The 21,123-nt window shown below is 44.6% G+C and overlaps 1 protein-coding gene across 8 annotated transcripts in view; it reads right to left on the reverse strand.

The window, feature by feature from the left end:
* Positions 1–19,704, reverse strand: part of MGST2 (microsomal glutathione S-transferase 2) — an 81,876-nt gene extending 62,172 nt beyond the window's left edge. For 6 of the 8 annotated variants that reach the window (XR_010345373.1, XM_012443210.2, XM_012443211.2 and 3 more), the window contains exons 1-2: positions 19,284–19,699; positions 5,736–5,835 (exon numbers count right to left, since the gene is read on the reverse strand). Coding sequence is in view for 6 of the 8 variants with exons in the window: in XM_012443210.2 (XP_012298633.1) it covers positions 5,736–5,835; positions 19,284–19,341 (158 nt within the window). In the remaining 2 variants the exon portion in view is untranslated. Of the gene's footprint in view, positions 1–5,735; positions 5,836–19,283 lie in introns of all 8 variants that reach the window. The other 2 variants (XM_021670325.2, XM_012443213.3) reach the window with 2 other exon arrangements.
* Between the last annotated feature and the right edge of the window lie 1,419 nt (positions 19,705–21,123).

A 21,123-nucleotide genomic window follows, 5' to 3' on the forward strand; every position in this document is an offset into this window, starting at 1 on the left:
GATCACCTGAGTTCAGGCATTCGAGACCAGCCAGGCCAACATGGTGAAACTCCGTCTCTACTAAAAATACAAAAAATTAGCTGGGCATGGTGGTGGGCGCCTATAGTCCCAGCTACTCTGGAGGCTGAGGCACAAGAATCGCTCGAACCTGGGAGGCAGAGGTTGCAGTGAGCCAAGATTGCAGCTACTGCATTCCAGTCTGGATGACAGAGTGAGACTCCATCTCAAAAAAAAAAAAAAGATCTGATGGTTTTTTTAAAGAGGCATTTGCCTGCACAAGCTCTCTCATTTTTTGCCTGCTGCCATCCACATAAGATGTGACTTGCTCCTCCTTGCCTTCCTCCATGATTGTGAGGCTTCCCAATCCACATAGAACTGTGAGTCCAGTTAAGCCTCTTTGTTTTGTAAATTGCTCAATCTCGGGTATGTCTCTATGGCAGCATGAAAACGGACTAACACACCTACACACACTCCCCTAAGTGATTTCATCCAGTCTCTCTCCTAAAATGCAGATTTGTTTATCCAGCTGCCTCTCTACTTGGAGGTGTAAACAACAATGTATTTATCAGCTTATGATGCAATCATAAACAATCCAAATAGCTTAGTAGATCATAATGCTTATGGCCTCTCCTTGACGGTGGTATACGTCACATCTCAGACACAGTAAGTCAAGACTGAACCTCCTAATTCTTTCCCAAAAGCGATTCTCCTGTAGCCTTCTCCATCTCAGATCATCGGGATGCCATCCTTTGGGATGGATGCTCAGGCCAATAATCCAAGAGTCATTCTTGACTGTTCTCACACTTCACATTCATAATGTCAAAAAATTCTACTGGCTCTACCCTCAGAGTATATCCAGAGCCTGACCACTTCCCATCATTTCACAGCTATCTCCCTGGCTCTAGCTGACAGAGACAGGAGGCCGCCAAGGGTCCCTGGTGAAACCAGACCCTCAAGTCTAAAACAGCCAGAAGGCTGGAAGGCCGGACTGCTGGTGCCGGATGAAACCCGCCACCCTGAGAGAGAACTGTCCCTGTTTGCCTGCTCTTTCCCCACTGATTCTTACTGAATAATCCCCACGAGCGCACTGGGGGAACGGGGTGAAGCCACGGAAGTTCGCACCTTGTGCACGGGGAGGAGCCTGGTCTCTTCAGCTCGTCGTGGTGGTGACCTGGAATCAATCTGTGAGTAGGACCCCCTCTCGCTTTGCTGAGAGGTTTGTTTTTTTATTCTTCTTTACATCCAGTAAATTCCCCTCTACTCACCCTTCAATGTGTCCACACACCTAATCTTTCCTGGCCACGTGACGAGAACCCAGTTTTAGCTGAGCTAAGGAGCAAAACTTCTGCCATACAGCCATCATCATTTCTTGCCTGAATTGTTGCTATAGCTTTCTAAATGAATTTTCTGCTCCTACCAATGCCTCCATTCAGACTCTTCTCTGCAAAGCAGACAGGGTTATCCTTTTAAAATGTAAGATCATGTTACTCTTTTGCTTAAAATCCTGTCATGACTTTCCATTTCACTCAGAGAAAGAGCCAGTCCCCTACAGTGGCCTTTAAGGCCCACTGTGACCCAGCCATCTATAACCTCTCTGACTTGTCCTCCTACTCCCTGCCAGGCTCCTCCTCTGCAGTCCCCTGACCTCCTGACTAACCTACTAGGCATATCCCCAGTTAGGGAATTCTCCCTGACTATTCTCTCTGATCCAAGAGCTCTTTCTCTACATGTTCACAAATGCCATCTTCTCAGTGGGACCTACACCCATGGCCCTATTGTACATCACAGACCACACAACTCACCCCCTCCTCCAGGAACCCACCCATACCCTCTTACAATGCTATCCTTTGTCTTTTGTTTTCTTTTTTTGGCACCAATTACCTTCTAACATAATATATGATTTTCTCTTTTTTTTTTTTTTTTTTGAGTTGGGGTCTTTTTCTGTTGCCCAGGCTGGAGTATAGTGGCATGATCATAGCTCACTGAAGCCTTGAACTCCTAGGCTCAATCAATCCTCCTACTTCAGCCTCCCAAGTAGCTAGGTATGCACCACCACACATGCCTAATTTTTAAACTTTTTTTAATAGAGAGAGGGGGTCTTGCTATGTTGCGCAGGCTGCTCTTGAACTCCTGGCCTTAAGCAGTCCGCCTTGCCTGAGCCTCCTGAGTCCCTGGGATTACAGGTGTGAGCTACCATCCCCAGCTTATATTATATTCTTATAATATCATCTGCTTATTGTTTATTTATTTTCTGGCTTCCTCAGTAAACTCCAAGAGGGCAAGGATTTTTGTTGGATTTGTTCATGGATCTAGGCCAAGCTATTATAACAATGCCCAGTACATGGAGGTGCTTGGTAAATACTTAATGGGTAAATAATAAATACAAATGAAAGACAAAGGCCAAAATAGACAAGAAGGCACTTGGAAGAAACAGAAATGTGACAGAGAATTTTTTAAATTATAATTAAAATCCTCAAATATAAGAGAATAAACTGCATCACTGAAATAAAAAGTGATGGTTTAACATCAGCACCAACAACTAAAAAAAAAATCAGAGAATAAAATATGTTATTGGAAATTAAAATTATGACATCTGAAATTTCAGCAAAAAGTTAGAAGTTGAGGAAATTTCTGTGAAAGAACAAAAATCCAAAAATATGAAAACCCGAAGATGAAAGAAAACTAGAGGATCAGTCCTAGAGGTTAACACACAACTAGTATGTGTTTTAAGAATAAAAGAATAGAGAAAATGAAGGAGAGGAAATCTGGGGGAAAAATAATATTAAAAAATATTCTGGGCCAGGAGTAGTTGTTCACACCTCTAGTCCCAGCATTTTGGGAGGCCAAGGTTGGCAGATTGCTTGAGCTCAGGAGTTTGAGACCAGCCTGGGCAACACGGTGAAACCTCATCTCTACCAAAAAATACAAATATTAGCAGAGCATGGTAGCATGGACCTGTAGTCCTGGCTACTCAGGAGACAGAAGTAGGAGGATTGCCTGAGCCTGGCAGGTCAAGATCCTGCCATTGCACTCTACCCAGGGCGATAGAGTGAGAACCTGTCTCAAAACCAAAAAAATTCTAAAACAGAAGGACGTGAGTTTTCAGGCTGTGAAGGCCTCACCTAGGGTTGAGCACAGTGAAGAAAAACCTCTTAGCAAGCACAATGCCATTAACATCTTCAGGCAAGATCCTGAAGTTTCCGTACCTTCCAAACAAAAGGTCCAGAATCAGAATAGCACAGAACATCTCAACAACATCAACAGAAACTAGGAAGTCATGGAGCAAATTTTTTCAAAACTCTGAGGGTAAGAATTTTCAATATAGAAATGTATGTGTGAGCCAGGCACGGTGGCTCACGCCTGTAATCCCAGCACTTTGAGGAGGGTGGATCACCTGAGGTCAGGAGTTTGAGACCAGCCTGGCCAACACAGTGAAACCCCATCTGTACTAAAAATACAAAAAATTAGCTGGGCATGGTGGTGGGCACCTGTAATCCCAGCTACTTGGGAGGCTGAGGCAGGAGAATTGCTTGAACCCGGGAGGCGAAGCTTGCAGTAAGCCGAGATCGCGCCATTGCATTCTGGCCTGGGCAACAAAAGCGAAACTCCATCTCAAGAAAAGAAAAAAAAGAAAGAAACATTTGTGTAACCAAGCCATCACTCAACAGTGAGGCAAGATAAAGGTGCGTTCAGATATGTGAAGTTTCAAAACTTAACCAAACATTTGCCCTCTCTTAGGAAGCTTCTGAAGGGCGTGCTCCACCAAAATAAGAAAGAAAGCCAATAAATAGGAAAACAGGAGGTCCCGGAAATCCAAATTAGGAGAGTATAAGGGAAATTTCTAGAACGGTGACAGGAAGTCCCAGGATAGCAGCTGTGCAGCAAGCGCCAAGAGCATCCCGCAGCTCGGAGCGAAAAGAGGAGAACTCAGGCAGAAATGACTCCAAGACAGAAAAAAGTATTACTAGATTATCTAATGCATTTGAATTTAACAAAAGATTGCAGTTCTGCAGAAGATTTGGGAATGAAACTAAGTAAGCAAAGAAATAGAGACAATTATTAACCCTAGGGGAAAAAAAATTGCACAGAAAGGAAATGTAACACCATATACTATTTGGCTCTGCTTTCAACATTATTTACTTAATCACAATAATATAAACATTGGCTATTGATTTACCTCAACAGAGTGATATAATGTAACTGGAAGGATGACGTAAGGAAAAGATGAAGAAGCATGAAATTCTTTCTTTCATAAAAAGAAGCCAGCTGACAATGTCTAAAATTTGTGAATCAATAAAAAGTGAAAGTATAATGTTTAGAAATACAAAAGTAAGTACCCATAGTAGTAGTCAAAAGGGTTATTTCTAGGGATAGACAGAGGGTGAGAGGAGGTAAGGACAAGGAAGAGTTATTTATTGTCATAAAAGACTGTAATCCCACTTTATTTTCAGATCACGTACATGTATTACTCTGATAAAAATAAACATTAATTTTGAGGTATGGGACATGTTGGCTCCAAACCAATACTTTCCACTTGACATAACCATCAGGATTCAAAGATAATTGAAATGAGAATGACTTCTCATCATGTCGTTCAATGTTATTTAAAACCAAGTCTACACACCTCTTACAATTATCTTGTGTACTCTCAGTGGTATTCACCCCACACTTTCAAGCTTAGGGAGTCGTCTGTAAAACCCTCCTTGGAGCAAGTGGGTAATCAAGAGACCAATGCTATCATCTCAAGGACCATGGCCTGCCAAAATTGATTCAAGATGTAATAAAAAGCCTGACTAGTCCAATAATCATTAAAGAATGCAAATCCTATAATTTAAAAATTTTCCACAAGAAAAACATCAGGCCCGGATTATTTTAAGGCAAGTTCTACACAACCTTGAAGGAACACACTCTTCCAATCTTATTAAAATTCTCTGAGAAAATAGAACGGGATGCTTCCTCCAACTCATTTGAGACTAGGTTCATCTGTATCAAAATAAGACAAGAACAATACAAGAAAGGCAAAGTATAGGCCAATCTCACTCATAAACATGAAGGAAAAATCCCAAGATATTAACAAAAGAACCCAATGACATATCAGTAGTGAAGCATGAAATGTTTTTTAAAGCAACTGTTTTGGGAGATGAAATATAAAGGAAGCCCTAGCGTCTCGCAGCAGGCAAGTTCACGGTGTTTATGGTGGAACATTCTGTGTGGGTCTGAAAAAACAAGGAGGACAAGATGATCAAAAACATGGTGCATCCATGTGAGCTGGAAAGCGTTCTCATTCTTACAGGTTTCTCGTTTTAAGAAATGGTTCATGGAGAAACCAGTAGAAGATTAATACTGATCTACCTTTGTTTTGAAATAGGGAAGAAAGAATAAAAATAGAAAATTGTAGCATAACTAATCCAACTTCAGACTATTGCGGTCTCACAAGGCTCCAGGGGGCCTCTTTGACCCAGGACCATGCTTGGGAGACACAGCAGTCCCTCCTGAGATCCCAGCCTTTTCTGTAAATATGCCCTGCTGAATTGGTCATAGATGAGGGCAGAGACTTCGTGCACCAAACCCTTTAAACTTTATGGATTCTGAGAAGGGTCTTGGCTGTGAAGAGTGACTTGTTATAACTAGATGTTGCACATGAACTTAATCTTCACCATACCCTTCCCCCTAGTCAGGAATTCTATCTCTATGGCAGGCACAGAGCCATGAAGGGTGGAAGAAGCATTACTTACTGTGCCCGAAATACTCTCTCAAACTCTGGTGATCCAGTGACTGCTGGGGGCGTAACTTTGTATTTTAATCTTGCCTTTCCAACTTGCAAAGCAAAATAACCTGCAAGTAAAGGGAAATGTTGCATTAAAGATGGGGCACATCATTATCATCAGTGAAATGCAAATTTAAATCACGATTAGATAGTACTACCTACCTATTAGAATGTCTAAAATTAAAAAGACAGATGATACCAATTAAAAAAGACAGGAGACGATATGAGAGCAATTGGAACTCTCATACTCTGCTGGTGGGAATGTGAAATGGTCCAACCACTTTGAAAAACAGTTTGGAAGGGAGTCTTTTAGTGAGACATACTACAAATGTATAACCCAGTCATTCCACTCATAGGTATTTCCCTAAGAGAAATGAAACCCTATGTCCATACTGTAGGGGCCAAAGCCCTTGGCCCCATGGAGGTTCAGTGAAAATCACTGACATGAGGCAGATTAATTAACAGAAGTTAAATCACACACATTTATTTCATATGTATACATACGAGCCTTCAGAACAAAGACCCAGCACCACAGTGAGGTACAGCAGTTCATATGCCATCTCTTTTTTTTTTTTTTTCCCTAGACAGAGTCTTGCTCTGTCACTCAGGCTGGAGTGCAGTGGTGTGATCTCAGCTCACTGCAACCTCCAATCTCTCAGTGATTCGCCTGCCTCAGCCTCCCAAGTAGCTGGGATTACAGGCATGCCACCAAGCCCAGCTAATTTTTTCATTTTTAGTAGAGATGAGGTTTCACCACGTTGGCTAGGCTGGTCTTAAACTCCTGACCTCAGGTGATTCACCCACCTTGGACTCCCAAAGTGCTGGGATTACAGGCATAAGCCACCGTGACCAGCCCTATATGCCGTTTTAGGGTCACAGAAATATGAAAGGAAAATAAATCTCAGGACCTCAAAATCACTAAGCCAAGGGAAAAGTCAAGCTGAGAACTACAGCAGGCAAACTTGTCTCCCATTATACTTCCTAAATAACTACCAAGCACAATTTGCCCACAAGGAAAAGCTTATCTTCACAGGTACTGGACAGAAAGTTATCCCTCTGCTCACCTGAGACAAACACATATCTGATTGCTTCCTCTGCCCTATTGTTTATGTAAAAATGCAGATTCACTGAGCCAGACTAAATTGTGTATTCAGTGAAAGGCTTATCAAGGACTCAGAAGAATGCAACCTTTATCTCTTCTCTACCTATGACCTGGAAGCCCCTGCTTTGAGTTGTCCTGCCTTACCTGGACCAAACCTATGTACATCTTACACATATTGATTGATGTCTCATGTCCCTCTAAAATGTATAAAAGCAAGCCGTACCCTGACCACCTTGGGAACACGTCATCAGGACCTCCTGAGGCTGTGTCACAGGCACGTCCTTAACCTTGACAAAGTAAACTTTCTAAATTGGTTGAGACCTATCAGATATTTTGGGTTCACAGAAACAATGCAGGCTCAGAACATGGCCAAGAAAAGCAGCTTATGGGGCTGAGTGCAGTGGCTCACGCCTGTAATCCCAGCACTTTAGGAGGCCAAGGGGGGTGGATCACTTGAGGTTAGGAGTTGAAGACCAGCCTGGTCAACATGGTGAAACCCTATCTCTACTAAAATACCAAAAATTAGCCAGGCATGTTGGCACACACCTGTAGTCTTAGCTATTCGAGAGGCTGAGGGAGGAGAATTGCTTGAACTCTGGAGGCGGAGATTACAGTGAGCCAAGATTGTGCCATTGCACTCTAGCCTGGGTGACACAGCAAGACTCCATCTCAAAAACAAAAAACAAAAACAAAAACAAAGCTTATGGTGGTAAGTCAGGTTTTAGTGGCAAGACAGGATATGGGAGGGGAAGAAGAGGAGGCTCAGCTAGCAAAGGGGATCATGTTACGTAGATGAAATCTCACAGATAGCAGCCCTCAGAGAAAATAGATGGTAAGTGTTTCTTCCAGATCTTTACAGGTGTCAGACTCCATTACTCTCCCCCAGACCTGGACAAGGGAAGGCCTGGCTGCATTAATGGAGATCTCCACAATGCACAGTTCCCCAAGAAAAGACAGCTTTGCAGCACCACTTCAAACTCTGTCAAAGAAATACATCTTGGAGTAAAATATTTTTATTTCCTTCAGTTCAAATAATTGTACACAAATATGCACAGCAGCTTTATTTGTAATAGCCAAAAACTAGGAACAACTCTGTGATGGCTAATTTTATGCATCAACTTGGCTAGCATATGGTGCCTAGTAGTTTGGTCAAACACCAGCTGAGATGTTGCGGTGAAGGTACTTTTTAGATGTGATTAATATTAAAATCAACTGACTTCGAGTAAAGCAGATTATCCTACTTAATGTGGATGGGCCTCATCCAATCAGTTGAAGGTCCTAGGAGGTAAGACTGAGTTCCCCCAAAGAGAAAGGACTTCTGCCTCCAGACTGCCTTCAACTCCAGATTGTAACATCAACTTTTGCCTACCAGCCTTTCCTGCAGATTTCAGACTTGCCAGCCCCCACAATTGTGTGAGCCAATTCCTTAAAATAATTCTCTGTGTGTATGTCTATGTGTGAGTGTGTGTATTGATTCTGTTTCTCTGGAGAACCCTGACTCATATGAGTGTCCATCAGCAAGTAAGTAGATAAATAAGCCATGATACAGCCCTACAGTGGGATACTACTTAATGGTAAGAAAAAGGAATAAATGATTGATATCCCAAAAAAATGAGTGAATCTCAAAATAATTATGCTGAATGAAAGCAAGGATTAAAAAAAAAAAGAGTACTACTGTATATTGTATTACATATATTTTATATATATAAAATTCTTATATAAAATTCTTTTTTTTTTTCTTTTGAGACAGTCTTGCTCTGTCGCCAAGCACCAGGCTGGAGTGCAGTGGCGCAATATCGGCTCACTGCAACCTCCACCTCCTGGGTTCAAGCAATTCTCCTGCCTCAGCCTCCCGAGTAGCTGGGACTACAGGCGCATGCCACCACGCCCAGCTAATTTTTGTATTTTTTAGTAGAGACGAGGTTTCACCATGTTGGCCAGGATGGTCTTGATTTCTTGACCTTGTGATCTGCCTGCCTCAGCCTCCCAAATTGCTGGGATTACAGGCATGAGCCACCGGGCCCGCCTCACCTATATAAAATTCTCAAAATGCTAATGAATCTATAGTGACATAAACATAGCCTGGAGATGAGGAGGCCAGGAGGGAGGGGCCATTAAAGAGAGCAAAGACCACCTTGTGGCCATGAAGCAGACCATCCAGAGGCAGAACTCTTTATCTGAGGAGTTTAGGAGTAATTAGACTTCCCTATATCTAAAGCCGGTCCAGGCTTCTTTCCCCAAAACTTATATGTAACTAGAAATTCTCTACATCTATACATCTCCGGAATGCATGCATGATGAAGCTCATTGTACAACTTGCTGACATTACGACACCAAAATGTCTACAAATGTAATCATTTATCATGACATACGTGGCTAATATGGTCCAAATTACCCTTAAGCTCTTGCTTTAAGATCCATAAATACCCCTAAGGAAAATCCTCCCCGGCACGCTCCGTCCTCTTGCTGAGGCGCCCCGCTGTACTCTTCTGCAGCTTTCTCTCAATCTAATAAAACTTTCCTTTTCAAACCTATTCTGTTGTCGGTAAATTCTTATTCCCTGCGGGCCAATCACTTTCCATTGCTAGGGCTCTGACACCCTGCCCAGCAGGTACAAGAAAACTTCTGGGGATGACGGCTCCCTGCCTGTCTAAGTTTCCCTGTTATAAAGCAGTATGACTTTCTTCTCCTTCACTTCATTAGATAATCAGTTCTGATGCCTGAGACCACCTTCACCTTGTGATGAGTTCTGTGGACTTTCTTTCACTTTCACATCCACACTTCCTTCTGTGTCAATTTTTGAACCGTCAGGAGGTCTTGCCTCCTGTCCTTAACTCTCTCTTTTCACCCCATAATAAACTGGCATTGAGACAGAGCAAGGAACACTCTTAGGGGCCTGCCAGCCCCTTCAAGCATGGAAATAAAGAAAAACTTGAGTTCCTTCAAGGGAAATTCCAGGCACCTTGCTAGCCTTCAGACCTGCTAAATGAGAAGGTAATAATAGTTTAAGTAATAGTAACCCAAATAAGATAGAGTTACAAAATGTTCAGTTCCCTACAGAAACTAAAGAAAACATCTTAACATAGGTTCTTGAGTTGTTTCTCAGAAACCAGGACCCCTACCCAGATGGAAAATGCTGACCTCTGTGAGGACTGAATTCTAACCACTATTCCCCATTCTAAATTTCTTCCTGAGGGGCCTGCAGAGAATCACACATACAGGTTAAACCTTGTGAAAGGAAAATAAATCTTGGGACCCCAAAATCACTAAGCCAAAGGGAAAAGTCAAGCTGGGAACTGCACTGGACAAAATAGCTACAAAGATTTTTTTTTTTTTAAAGACAGAGTTTCACTTTATTGCCCAGGCTGGAGTGCAGTGGCGTAATCCCAGCTCACTGCAACCTCTGCCTCCCAGGTTCAAGCAATTTTCCTGCCTCAGCTTCCCGAATAGCTGGGATTACAGGCATGTGCCACCATGCCCAGCTAATATTTTGTATTTTTAGTAGAGCTAGGGTTTCACCACGTTGGCTAGGCTGGTCTTGAATTCCTGACTTCAAGTGCTCTGCCCACATTGGCCTCTCAAAGTGCTGGGATTACAGGTGTGAGCCACTGCACCCAGCCACAGATTTAAAAAAAAAAAAAAAAAAAAAAAAAAAGCTACATATCTCCCTCGCAATTTACCCACAAGGAAATTGCTTGTGGACAAAGGACAGACAGAACTCAAAGTGATTCCTCTGCTCACTTAAGTACATATTTGATTGCTTCCTTTGATTCAGTAAACGTCTAATCAGAAACTCAAAAGAATGTCTCCTATCTACCTATACCTGATGCCCCTCCCCACTTTGAGTTGTCTCGCCTTTCCGGACTGAACCAATGTACATCTGACATATATGGATTGATGTCTCATGCCTCCCTAAAATGTATAAAACCAGGCTGTGCCCTGACCACCTCGGGCACCTGATGTCAGGACCCCCCGAGGCTGTGTCACGGGCACATCCTTAACCTTGGCAAAATAAATTTTCTAAATTGATTGAAACTTGTCTCACCTACTTTTTGGTTTAGAACGTTAATATTTCTGCTGACCCCAAGTTTTTAGACAAAGCTTTGCTTTCTTAACCAATTGCAAACCAAAGACTCTCTGTATCCACCTGTGACCTGTAAGCCCCTCTGTCAAGATATCCTGCTTTTTGGGGCCAAATCAAGGTATAACCTCCACGTATTGATTTATTATGATTTTCCTACACCTCCTGCTTTCCTGAAACTTACCCTTGCCTTTAAAACTCTTGCTTGGGCCAGAAGTGGTTGCTCACACCTGTAATCCAGCATTCTGGGAGGCTGAGGTGGGAGGATTACTTGAGACTAGGAGATCAAGACCAGCCTGGGCAACATAGTGTGACCTTGTCTCTATAAAACAAATAAATTTTAAAAACCCATCTAGGTGTGGTGGCTCACACCTGTAATCCACAGCATTTTGGGAGGCCGGGGTGGGAGGATTGCTTGAGCCCAGGAGTTTGAGACCAGCCTGGACAACATAGTGAGACCTCATGCCTACAGAATAAAAATACAAAAATTAATCAGGTGTGGTGATGGTCCTAGCTATTCAGGAGGCTGAGTAGGCAGGATTGCTTAAGCCTGGGAGTATAAGGTTGCAGTGAGCAAGGATCACTGCACTCCAGCCTGGGTGACGGAGCGAGACCCTGTTTCAAATAATAGTAATAACATAAATAAAATTGTAAAACCCTTGCTTGAAAGCCATTGGGGATTTAAGGTCTTAGGTGTTAGGGCCCAGTTCTCCTTGCTTGGCACCCTCAATCAACATCTCACTTTCTGTCATTGCAAAATCCTGGTGCTTGTGTTTGTTTCTGTGTGCTGGGCAAATGGACCCACGTTCAGTTGGTTTACAGCATCTACTATTTCCCTTCACATTATTTCTTTCAGTTTTAGCTCCTTACCAGTTGTCTCCCACACTATCCCCTTGTCTGACTGGTTTTAGTACCTCAATATCTGTTTCCTACATGCTAATGTTTTAAAAATGAGTTCCTTTTAAAATTCCACACCAAGTGTGTAGCTTCAGTCTCTCCCTGCGTTAGAGAATTAGGGACAGTATGTTTCCTACTGAACAGGATACGATCTCCCCTCTCACAAGAAGTCAGTCAATATTGATCCTGGTGTAGCAAGGGTTCTCAAAGCAGATCTTACCTTCCGCTATGCTCCCTTCTGCTACAAATAAGCTGTTGTTTAGGATTTAAACATTGCCACTGAGTATCTAAAGCGTGCGGTGGCTCACGCCTGTAATTACAGCACTTTGGGAGGCCAAGGCGAGCAGATCACTTGAGGTCAAGAGTTTGAGACCATCCTGGCCAACATGGTGAAACCCCATCTCTACTAAAAATACAAAAATTAGCTGGGTGTGGTGGCGCATACCTATAGTCCCAGCTACTCGGGAGGCTAAGGCAGGAAATTCACTGGAACCTGGGAGGCAGAGGTTGCAGTGAGCTGAGATTGCACCACTGCACTCTTGCCTGAGACTCCAAGTCAAAAAAAAACAAAAACAAAAACAAAAACTGTGTAAATGTTTAGGATTAAGGAATGTACGGGATGGGCCCTGACCGTCTCCAACCCTGGGCTCCACCCCTTCAGGATAGCATCAATCTGGAGAGGCCAATAACTCATGGGCTCAGCTAGTGCCAAAAAAAAGGGGATTTGTCCTTTTTTTTTTTTTTAAGATGGGGTTTCACCATCATGGCCAGGCTGGACTTGAACTCCTGACCTCAGGTGATCCACCCACCTCAGCCTCCCAAAGAGCTAGGATTACAGGCATGAGCCACTGCGCCCGGCTGAGGTTTGTCCATTGAGGGGGAAATGAGGAGTTGGCCACTCTGCACCTGCTGTTACCATTGCTTCTAACTTGCTTCACAGCCTTGCAGAAAACACTTGGCAAATCTTGTTTCCACCTATAAAATGGAAATAATGAAAGATATGTGCTCCTAGATTTATGAATTAATAATGCACAAGAGCCTAGAGCTTCAAAATGAGGCTGTGAGTAAGCAAGCTTTAAAAGTGCTCTTTTCTTAGGTGAATGGCATCCGGTGGGCATTGTTTGTGACACTAGCGAGTGTGAGGAATGAGCTTCAGTAAATGGAAGAGGTGCCGAGATAGCCCACCTACTCCCAACCCAGCCCCAAGAAACAGGATTCAGCTGGGCTCAGCTCCAGCCCCAAGGGATAGAAGCCCTTCTGTTCTCTCAGGCCAGGGGCCTCAGGGAGACCACGGCTATTTTTGGAATAATGTGATGAGAGTAGGGCCAGGCGCAGTGGCACTTTGGGAGGCTGAGGTGGGTGGATCACCTGAGGTCAAAAGTTCAGCGTCAGCCTGACCAATATAGTGAAACTCCATCTCTACTCAAAATACAAAAATTAGCCAGGTGGAGTGGCACGTGTCTGTAGTCCCAGCTACTCAAGAGGCTGAGGCAGGAGAATTGCTTGAACCCAGAGGTTCCAGTGAGCCGAGATTACACCACTGCACTCCAGCCTAGGTCAGAATGAGACTCCATCTCAAAGCAAAACAAAACAAAAAAACAAGACAAAAAATTAGCCAGGCGTGGTGGCACACCTGTAGTTCCAGTTACTCAGGAGACTGAGGCAGGAGAACTGCTTGACCCTGAGAGGCGGAGGCTGCAGTGAGCTGAGATCACACCACTGTGCTACAGCCTGGGCGACAGAGCCTGACTCTGTTTCAAAAAAAAAAAACTTTTTGTTTAAATGTATATATATATGATGAATACATGATGAGAGTGGGGTGCTATTTCACCTCCTTTTCTGTAGAGTTTCAACTTTATTTCCCTTCTTATGAGTTGATTAAAACCTCTTGAGAAGAATCTCCTTCAGTTTTGCATGTCTTTCCTCTTTCCCTAGCTTTCTCCAGAGACGCACATGTGCTGAGGAGAGTGAATTGAGACCCTTTTAAACCAAAAATAAAATCCTAAGCCCCCAAACAACTGAACAGACCCCCTCTTGGCCAAAGCAACCCCAGAGAGACCTGAAAAACTGGATTCCCTGCCTGAGGGGAAGGAGGTAGGACACACCTGGTTGTGCTCCTCCCTTTCGGAGTTTAAGTACAACTGCCCAGGATTAAGGTTAAAATGGGGCTCATAAGACTAACAGCGGGCTGCAGCAAGAAGACACCAAATTGTACACAAGACCTAAGGCCTTGCAAGGAAAGGGTTAAGTCACGCCCTACAAACCATCAAACCTTACTAGGCCAGTTCTTTTCAATTAACCCAGTATGTGGCTTACTTTCCAATCTGACTCTGGTATAGCATCACATGACTGACCTCTTTTTTTTTTTTTTTTTGAGATGAGGTCTCACTGTCACCCAGTCTGGAGTGCAGTGACACAATCTTGCCTCACTGCACCCCATGGGCTCAAGCACTTCTCACACCTCAGCCTCCCAAGTAGTTAGGATTACAGGTAAGCACCACCACACTTGGCTAATTTTTTGTATTTTTAATAGAGACAGCATTTCGTCATGTTGTCCAGACTAGTCCTGAACTCCTGGGCTCAAGCGATCTGCCCACCTTGGTCACTCAAAGTGCTTGATTACAGCATGAACCACCACACCTGGCCACATCCTTCTCTTAATGTAAGCATTTCTTTGTGCTGAATTCAAGTCTTTAAACAAAGTTTTACTCTTTTAATCAACTGCAGATTTGAGAATCTCTGAGTCCACTTATAACCTGTATGCCCCCTGCTTCAAAATAGTCCACATTTTTGGGCCAAACCAGTAGATACCTTCCACGTACTGATTTATGTCTTTGCCTGTAATTTCTGCCTCCCTAAAATGTATAAAACCAAACTGTAACCCAGTTACCCTGGGACCACCCACTGAAGGCTTCTTGGGTTTGTGTTTTCTCTGAGCCACGGTCACTCATATTGGCTCAGAATAATCCTCTTTAGAAGACTTCACAGAGTTTGGTATTTCTGTTAACCCCTCTGAAGAAAACCAGAATATTTTGCACCTCAGAATATGACTGAACTATACAAGTGGCCTCAAGGTCCTTATGACCTTTCCACTGCCTCCTGTCTCGACCTGTGGTCTCTACCAAGGCACAGGATGTGGCTGGGCAATCCTCTGAAGCTCCCTTATCTGCCTAAAAACCAGACTCCCTAACACAAACACAATTGCCTGCCCTCTCCTCCCTCAGAGCTCATTATCTCATGTGGAAAAGAAGACCGAGGAGGCCAAGCGTGGTGGCTCATGCCTGTAATCCCAGCACTTTGGGAGGCTGAGGTGAGCGATCACGAGGTCAGGAGTTCGAGACCAGCCTGACCAATATGGTGAAACCCCGTCTCAACCAAAAATACAAAAATTAGCTAGGCATGGTGGCGCGTGCCTGTAATCCCAGCTACTCAGGAGGCAGAGGCAGGAGAATCGCTTGAGCTCGAGAGGTGGAGGTTGCAGTGAGCCAAGATTGTGCCATTGCACTCCAGCCTGGTCGACAGAGCCAGACTCCATCTCTAAATAAATAAATAAATAAATAAATAAGACCGAGGAATGCACACACCTGGACGAACTTTCCCAGCAGACTAAGCCTACCCCTCTGGTCCATCAAATTCCAAAGAGAGTCATTGACAAGTTACTTTGTCTCCCAGTCCATTCATCTTCCCTAATAATCTTTTGCTACCACTCAAAAGAATTGTCTGCATTCCTCATCTCCTCCCTCCCCTATGAAGAATAGTATATAAGCTGCTGTACCCCTTTGGATTACTGGGCAATCATTCTCTCATACTGTGCATATTAAAATAAATTGCCATACCCTTTCTCCTATTAATCTGCCTTTTGTCAGTTGATTTTTGGTGAACCTTCAGAAGGTGAAGGGGAAAGCTTTCTCTTTGCCCCTTACCCCCTATGATGCCCACCCAGCCACAGCTGGGCTCCTTCACCCTGTGGCTACCTCTCCATGCAGCAGAAGCCTCTCTCTTCGAAGAAGGATCTTAGGATGTGAACTGACAGTGCTGAGCACGTACGTGGGGCCAGGCACTGTGGCAGAATTTCCTCCAAGGGGTCCCATTAAACCCTCTTTGATGGTGACATTAAAGGGCAGTGTATCCTGAACAGGGACACCCAGCTGGGAAGTGGCTGGACCAGACAGATACAGCTCTGTCTGTCTTCCAAACCGTGGCACATGGTATCCCAACTCCACGAACACTAGACTTGCAAAGGCAGCAAAGTCTGGTTCCTAATGCCAGCGAAACAGTTGTGTCTTCCTCTCTCTATCTCCCTCGTGCATTCTCTCTCTCTCCTTTGTAAACCAAAAATAAATTCTAAGCCCCCCAACCATCTCAATGGAGTCTGTCTCTAGGCCAAGAGCATTCCGAAGTTAAACTAAAAAACTAGTTCAGACCATGATGGGAAGGAGGTGTCAGCTGTGCCTCATTATATCCTCCTCCCTTTGTAATTCAGACACAACTGACCAGCATTAACATTAAAACAGACCTTAATGTTAGTCCAAACTGCACCATTTTGTAAGCCCCCCGCCGCCATTTCACAGATCTTGGTCAGAATGAAACATTCCATGGGGGTTCAGGCCCTGGGAAACATCCTGCCCAGCCACCTGACCACAAGGCACAGGGGCATCCTTATCATACCCTGCCAAGCAAAGGCCCAACTGAAGGAACATCCCTATCATATCCCGCTGGACAAAGGGCCCAAGGAACATCCCTAGCCAAACCACCTGACCATAGGAACATCTTATCAATATCCTCCAGGGCAGCAAGCCACACTGCCCAAACCCCTCCTGCCCATATCTATACATATCCCAGCCTGTAAGCAGTGGGGGGCTCTGGCGTTAAGCTGGTCCCCCACCTCCACAGGTTTTTGCAATATACCTGTGTTGTTGTAAAGCCACCCTCTCTCTTTCTTTAACCCTCACCTTCCCTTTAAAAAACCTAACACTTAAGACTTTTTGTAGCAATAAGACACCAAATTTCAGCCTGAATCTAGTATAGCATCACATGACAGATAGTAGGCCTTGAAAGAAATTGAAGTATTTTACCCTAAAATATATTTGTCATATTCTGAAATGGTCCTGCAAAATTGTCTCTGACAAGAAAAGTCTACATTGAGCAGAAAATCTCTTTCCCTTTCCAGGTCTTTTCTCTGATCCAGGAGAGAATTAACAGAGTCTGGCACCTTTTTAAGTCTCATAAGAAACATTTACAATCTATTCTCTCCAAACCCTGGTACCTGGAAGCTTCATCTGCATAGTAAGAACCTTGGCCTCCACAACCCCTTAACTCAGACACTCCCTTCTGTGGATTTGAGGTCTGTAGATAAACTCTTTTAATCAATTGCCAATCAGAAAATCTTTAAGTCTGCCCAGGACCTGGAAGCCCATGCCCCACTTCCAGTTGTCCCACCTTTTGGGACCAAACCAATGTATGTCTTATATGAATTGACTGATGTCTTATGTCTCCCTAAAATGCATAAAACTAATCTGTAGTCCAAACCCTTTGGGGTTCTTAGGATCTCCTGGGGCTGTGTCGTTGGCCACTGGTCACTCATGTTTGGCTCAGAATAAATCCTTTCAAATATTTTACAGAGTTCAACTATTTTCATCAACACCGTATCATTTTCCTTTTTTTTTTTTTTTGAGATGGAATCTTGCTGTCTCCACGCTGGAGTGCAGTGGCGCAATCTCAGCTCACTGCAACCTCCACCTCCTGGGTTCAAGCAATTCTCCTGCCTCAGCCTCCCGAGTAGTTGGGACTACAGGTGCGTGCCACTACTCCAAGTTAATTTTTGTATTTTTAGTAGAGACGGGGTTTTACCTTGTTGGTCAGGACGGTCTCAATGGCTTGACCTCATGATCTGTTGGCCTTGTTCTCCCAAAGTGCTGGGATTACAGGCGTGAGCCACCACACCCGGCCCTAACACCTTATCATTAAACATTCCCTGTTCACCATGAATCATCATTCACCCAGTCTCCTCTCCTCTCTCTCCCCACCCACCCCCCTCTCCATCCAGCCCCCTGACATTCTGGTCCCCGTTCACACAATCCCCTGCACAAGCAGCAAATAGGGAGGATGAGCGCCTTGGCCAGCCTTGGGGCATCTGCGGACCTGCTCCTGTGCCCTCTGCAGGCCTAGGATAAAGGCACATGCAGGTTTGGTAGCACCTGTGAGTCAGGATGGGTTGCCTTAGACCTGTTAAATTAGATTTAGCCTAAAGCTGCCTTCTGACATATTTTAAGCTCAGCCTAAAGTTTCCTCCATACATCGTGTACTGTACGCTTCCGTTTTCTGGAAGTCACTTTCCTTTTCTTGTCCATAAATCTACCATGTGGCAGCCCCAGAGTCTCTCCAAACCTATTCTGGTTCCTCATGCCCAACTGTGAATTGTTCTTTGCTCAATTAAACTCAGTTAAATGTAATTTGTCTAGGGTTTTTCTTTTAACAGATCTAAGTGCTTCTTTAATTAGAAACAAATATCCTGCTCTCTTCCACGACAGATTGTGAATCAAACCACAAAACGTGTGTCTGAAGGTTTAAGATCTCCATACAATCACAAAACAGGCTGGTTAGGCTAGACCTTAGCATGCAGGGAGGCCTGGACTGGATCCTTAGTTGTGAGGCCTTCCTGCTTCTGGCTGTTTGTGTAACCTGAGCACTCTACAGCACAGCCCTATTTCCTGTTACAGGCACACTTGGAAATATAAAGAAATACGCATGTTTGGTAAGAAGTCTTGCTCTCTTGTGCGTGAACCCCTTTCCCCAGCTGACACTGTAGGTAAGATAATATGAATTGAGCAAATGTGAGTCCCATGGAGTAAAAGCCCTCTATTTAACCAGGCAGTCAGGATATATTGAATAATCCTAGTGGGAAGTTGTTTTAAAACTTAGAGCTAATTACTTAATCTAAAGCTCATATTTCTGAAGGAGGTTTTTTTCAATCTGATAATCATACCACCATAGGAATTTATTTAAGAAAACACATTAATTAAAACATCAGCGTTCAAGAAATCACAACCAGGTTTAGAAGCAGGGACTTTACCTTTGGAACACTGGTAATTAATATTCACACCACTTCCTGCAGGTTAGCAGGCTACTAATAATGCTCATTTGAACGGGTTGTGGGTCGTAACCACAGATGATGCAGAATCGCGAGCTCTGAGGCCCCACAGCGTTCCACTTGGGAGAACTAAGCTCTGGAATGTTCTCAGTCTCTGCTTGCCGCTGGGAAGGAGGGGAGCAGGCGGCACGGGTGACCCTGAGGAGACTGTGCTCTGAGGACCCAGAGCCACCTGCAAGGGCCAGTAGGAAGCAAAACACCGGGCCCATCTCCCTCCCTCTCAATCTCCCTCCCGCCAGCCCCGTCTCACACGCACGCACACACACGAACTTCCCATGCCTCTTACTTTGCTGACAGGCCGAGAGAACAGACACAGCAGCCAGCAGGATCGAGTTCCCGGCCATCTTTCTCACGGAACTATTTGTAGAGCGCAGAGGAAGATAAGAGGCGCTTCTTGACTTTGAGTGCTGACCTTCCTTATCAGGTTAACAAAGTTGGGGAAGGGGGGAAAAAAGGCTGATTCAAGCGGCTGAATGACCTTTGCTCTGGAGCAGAAGTCAGGAAGGCAGGCAGTTCTGGGGCTGCCGGTCACAGATCTTTATAGGGCTGGGAGTTGCTTCCTGCGTTTGTTTGAAGCCTCTCCCACGGCCAGCGGGCAGGGCTGCAGCTCACTGGGGACCAGCCCTTCAGCCGCAGCGCCACAGCTAGTTACACTATCTTCTCTGCCAATGCACAGACTCTCTGGATCCCGTTCATTCCCACGCTCTTCCCTCTATGGGCCTTGCCGAGACCTTTCTTACTTCCTGTGGAAAAATTGAGAAGGAAGCATTTACTTAACCCCATTGAAATTTTAAATGTTAATTTAAGCCAAAATTCTAATTTATTCGCGCTATGAATGGCTGACTTAGGATTTGAACCCAGTCTAGCAGATTCCAATTGTGCCTTATCCCCTGCACCAGGCTGCCTCTCACTGTCATCCTGAGACTCTCTGATGATAATCTTACTTTTTTTTTTTTTTAAGACAGGGTCTTGATCTGTCACCCAGGCTGGAGTGTAGTGGCACAATCATAGCTCACTGCAGCCTCCAACTCTTGGCCTCAGTGATCCTCCTGCCTCAGCCTCCCAAGTGGTTAGGACTACAACCACAAGTCACTGTACTCAACCTTTTTTTTTTTTTTTTTTTTTTTGAGACGGAGTTTCGCTCTCGTTACCCAGGCTGGAGTGCAATGGCGCGATCTCGGCTCACCGCAACCTCCGCCTCCTGGGTTCAGGCAATTCTCCTGCCTCAGCCTCCTGAGTAGCTGGGATTACAGGCACGCGCCACCATGCCCAGCTAATTTTTTGTATTTTTAGTAGAGACGGGGTTTCACCGTGTTGACCAGGATGGTCTCGATCTCTTGACCTCGTGATCCACCTGCCTCGGCCTCCCAAAGTGCTGGGATTACAGGCTTGAGCCACCGCGCCCGGCCTTTTTTTTTTTTTTTTTTTTTTTTTTGAGACGAAGTCTTGCTCTGCCACCAGGCTGGAGTGCAGTGGCACAACTCAGCTCACTGCAGCTTCTGCCTCAGCCTCCTGAGTAGCTGGGACTACAGGTGCCTGCCACTACTCCCAGCTAATTTTTGTATTTTTAGTAGAGACGGGGGTTTCACAATATTGGCCAGGCTGGTCTTGAACTCCTGACCTTGCGATGCACCCGCCTCAGCCTCCCAAAGTGCTGGGATTACAGGCACGAGCCACCACACCCAGCGCCCAGCCGTTTTTTAAAAAATAAACCAGGATACATGTTCTTGAGGAAAGAAATGGACCAATATTGAAGTGGAGCCTCTAGTAGGAAACAGCACATATGGCCACCACACCTGCCGAGGGCCTTGCCACTGTCAGACAAAGCCACAGGCCACCCAGATAGAGCACAGGCCTCCACAGCTGGGGGCTTCTTCTGTAGAATCCATTTATCACAGCCTCCTCCCCTCTGTCAACACAATTGTTTTGCTCTTTAAAGATGCAGTTTATATCTGTAATCCCAACACTTTGGGAGGCCGAGATGGGCAAATGGCTTGAGCTCAGGAGTTTGTGACCAGTCCGGGTAACATGGCAAATCCCCATCTCTAAAAAAAATACAAAAATTAGCAGGGCGTGGTGGCACATGCCTATAGTCCCAGCTACTTGGGCTGAGGAAAGGGGATTGC

This window comes from Aotus nancymaae, unplaced genomic scaffold (assembly GCF_030222135.1).
Source record: "Aotus nancymaae isolate 86718 unplaced genomic scaffold, 86718_ANA_hifiasm-v0.15.2.pri h1tg000033l, whole genome shotgun sequence".
Taxonomy (NCBI): domain Eukaryota; kingdom Metazoa; phylum Chordata; class Mammalia; order Primates; family Aotidae; genus Aotus; species Aotus nancymaae.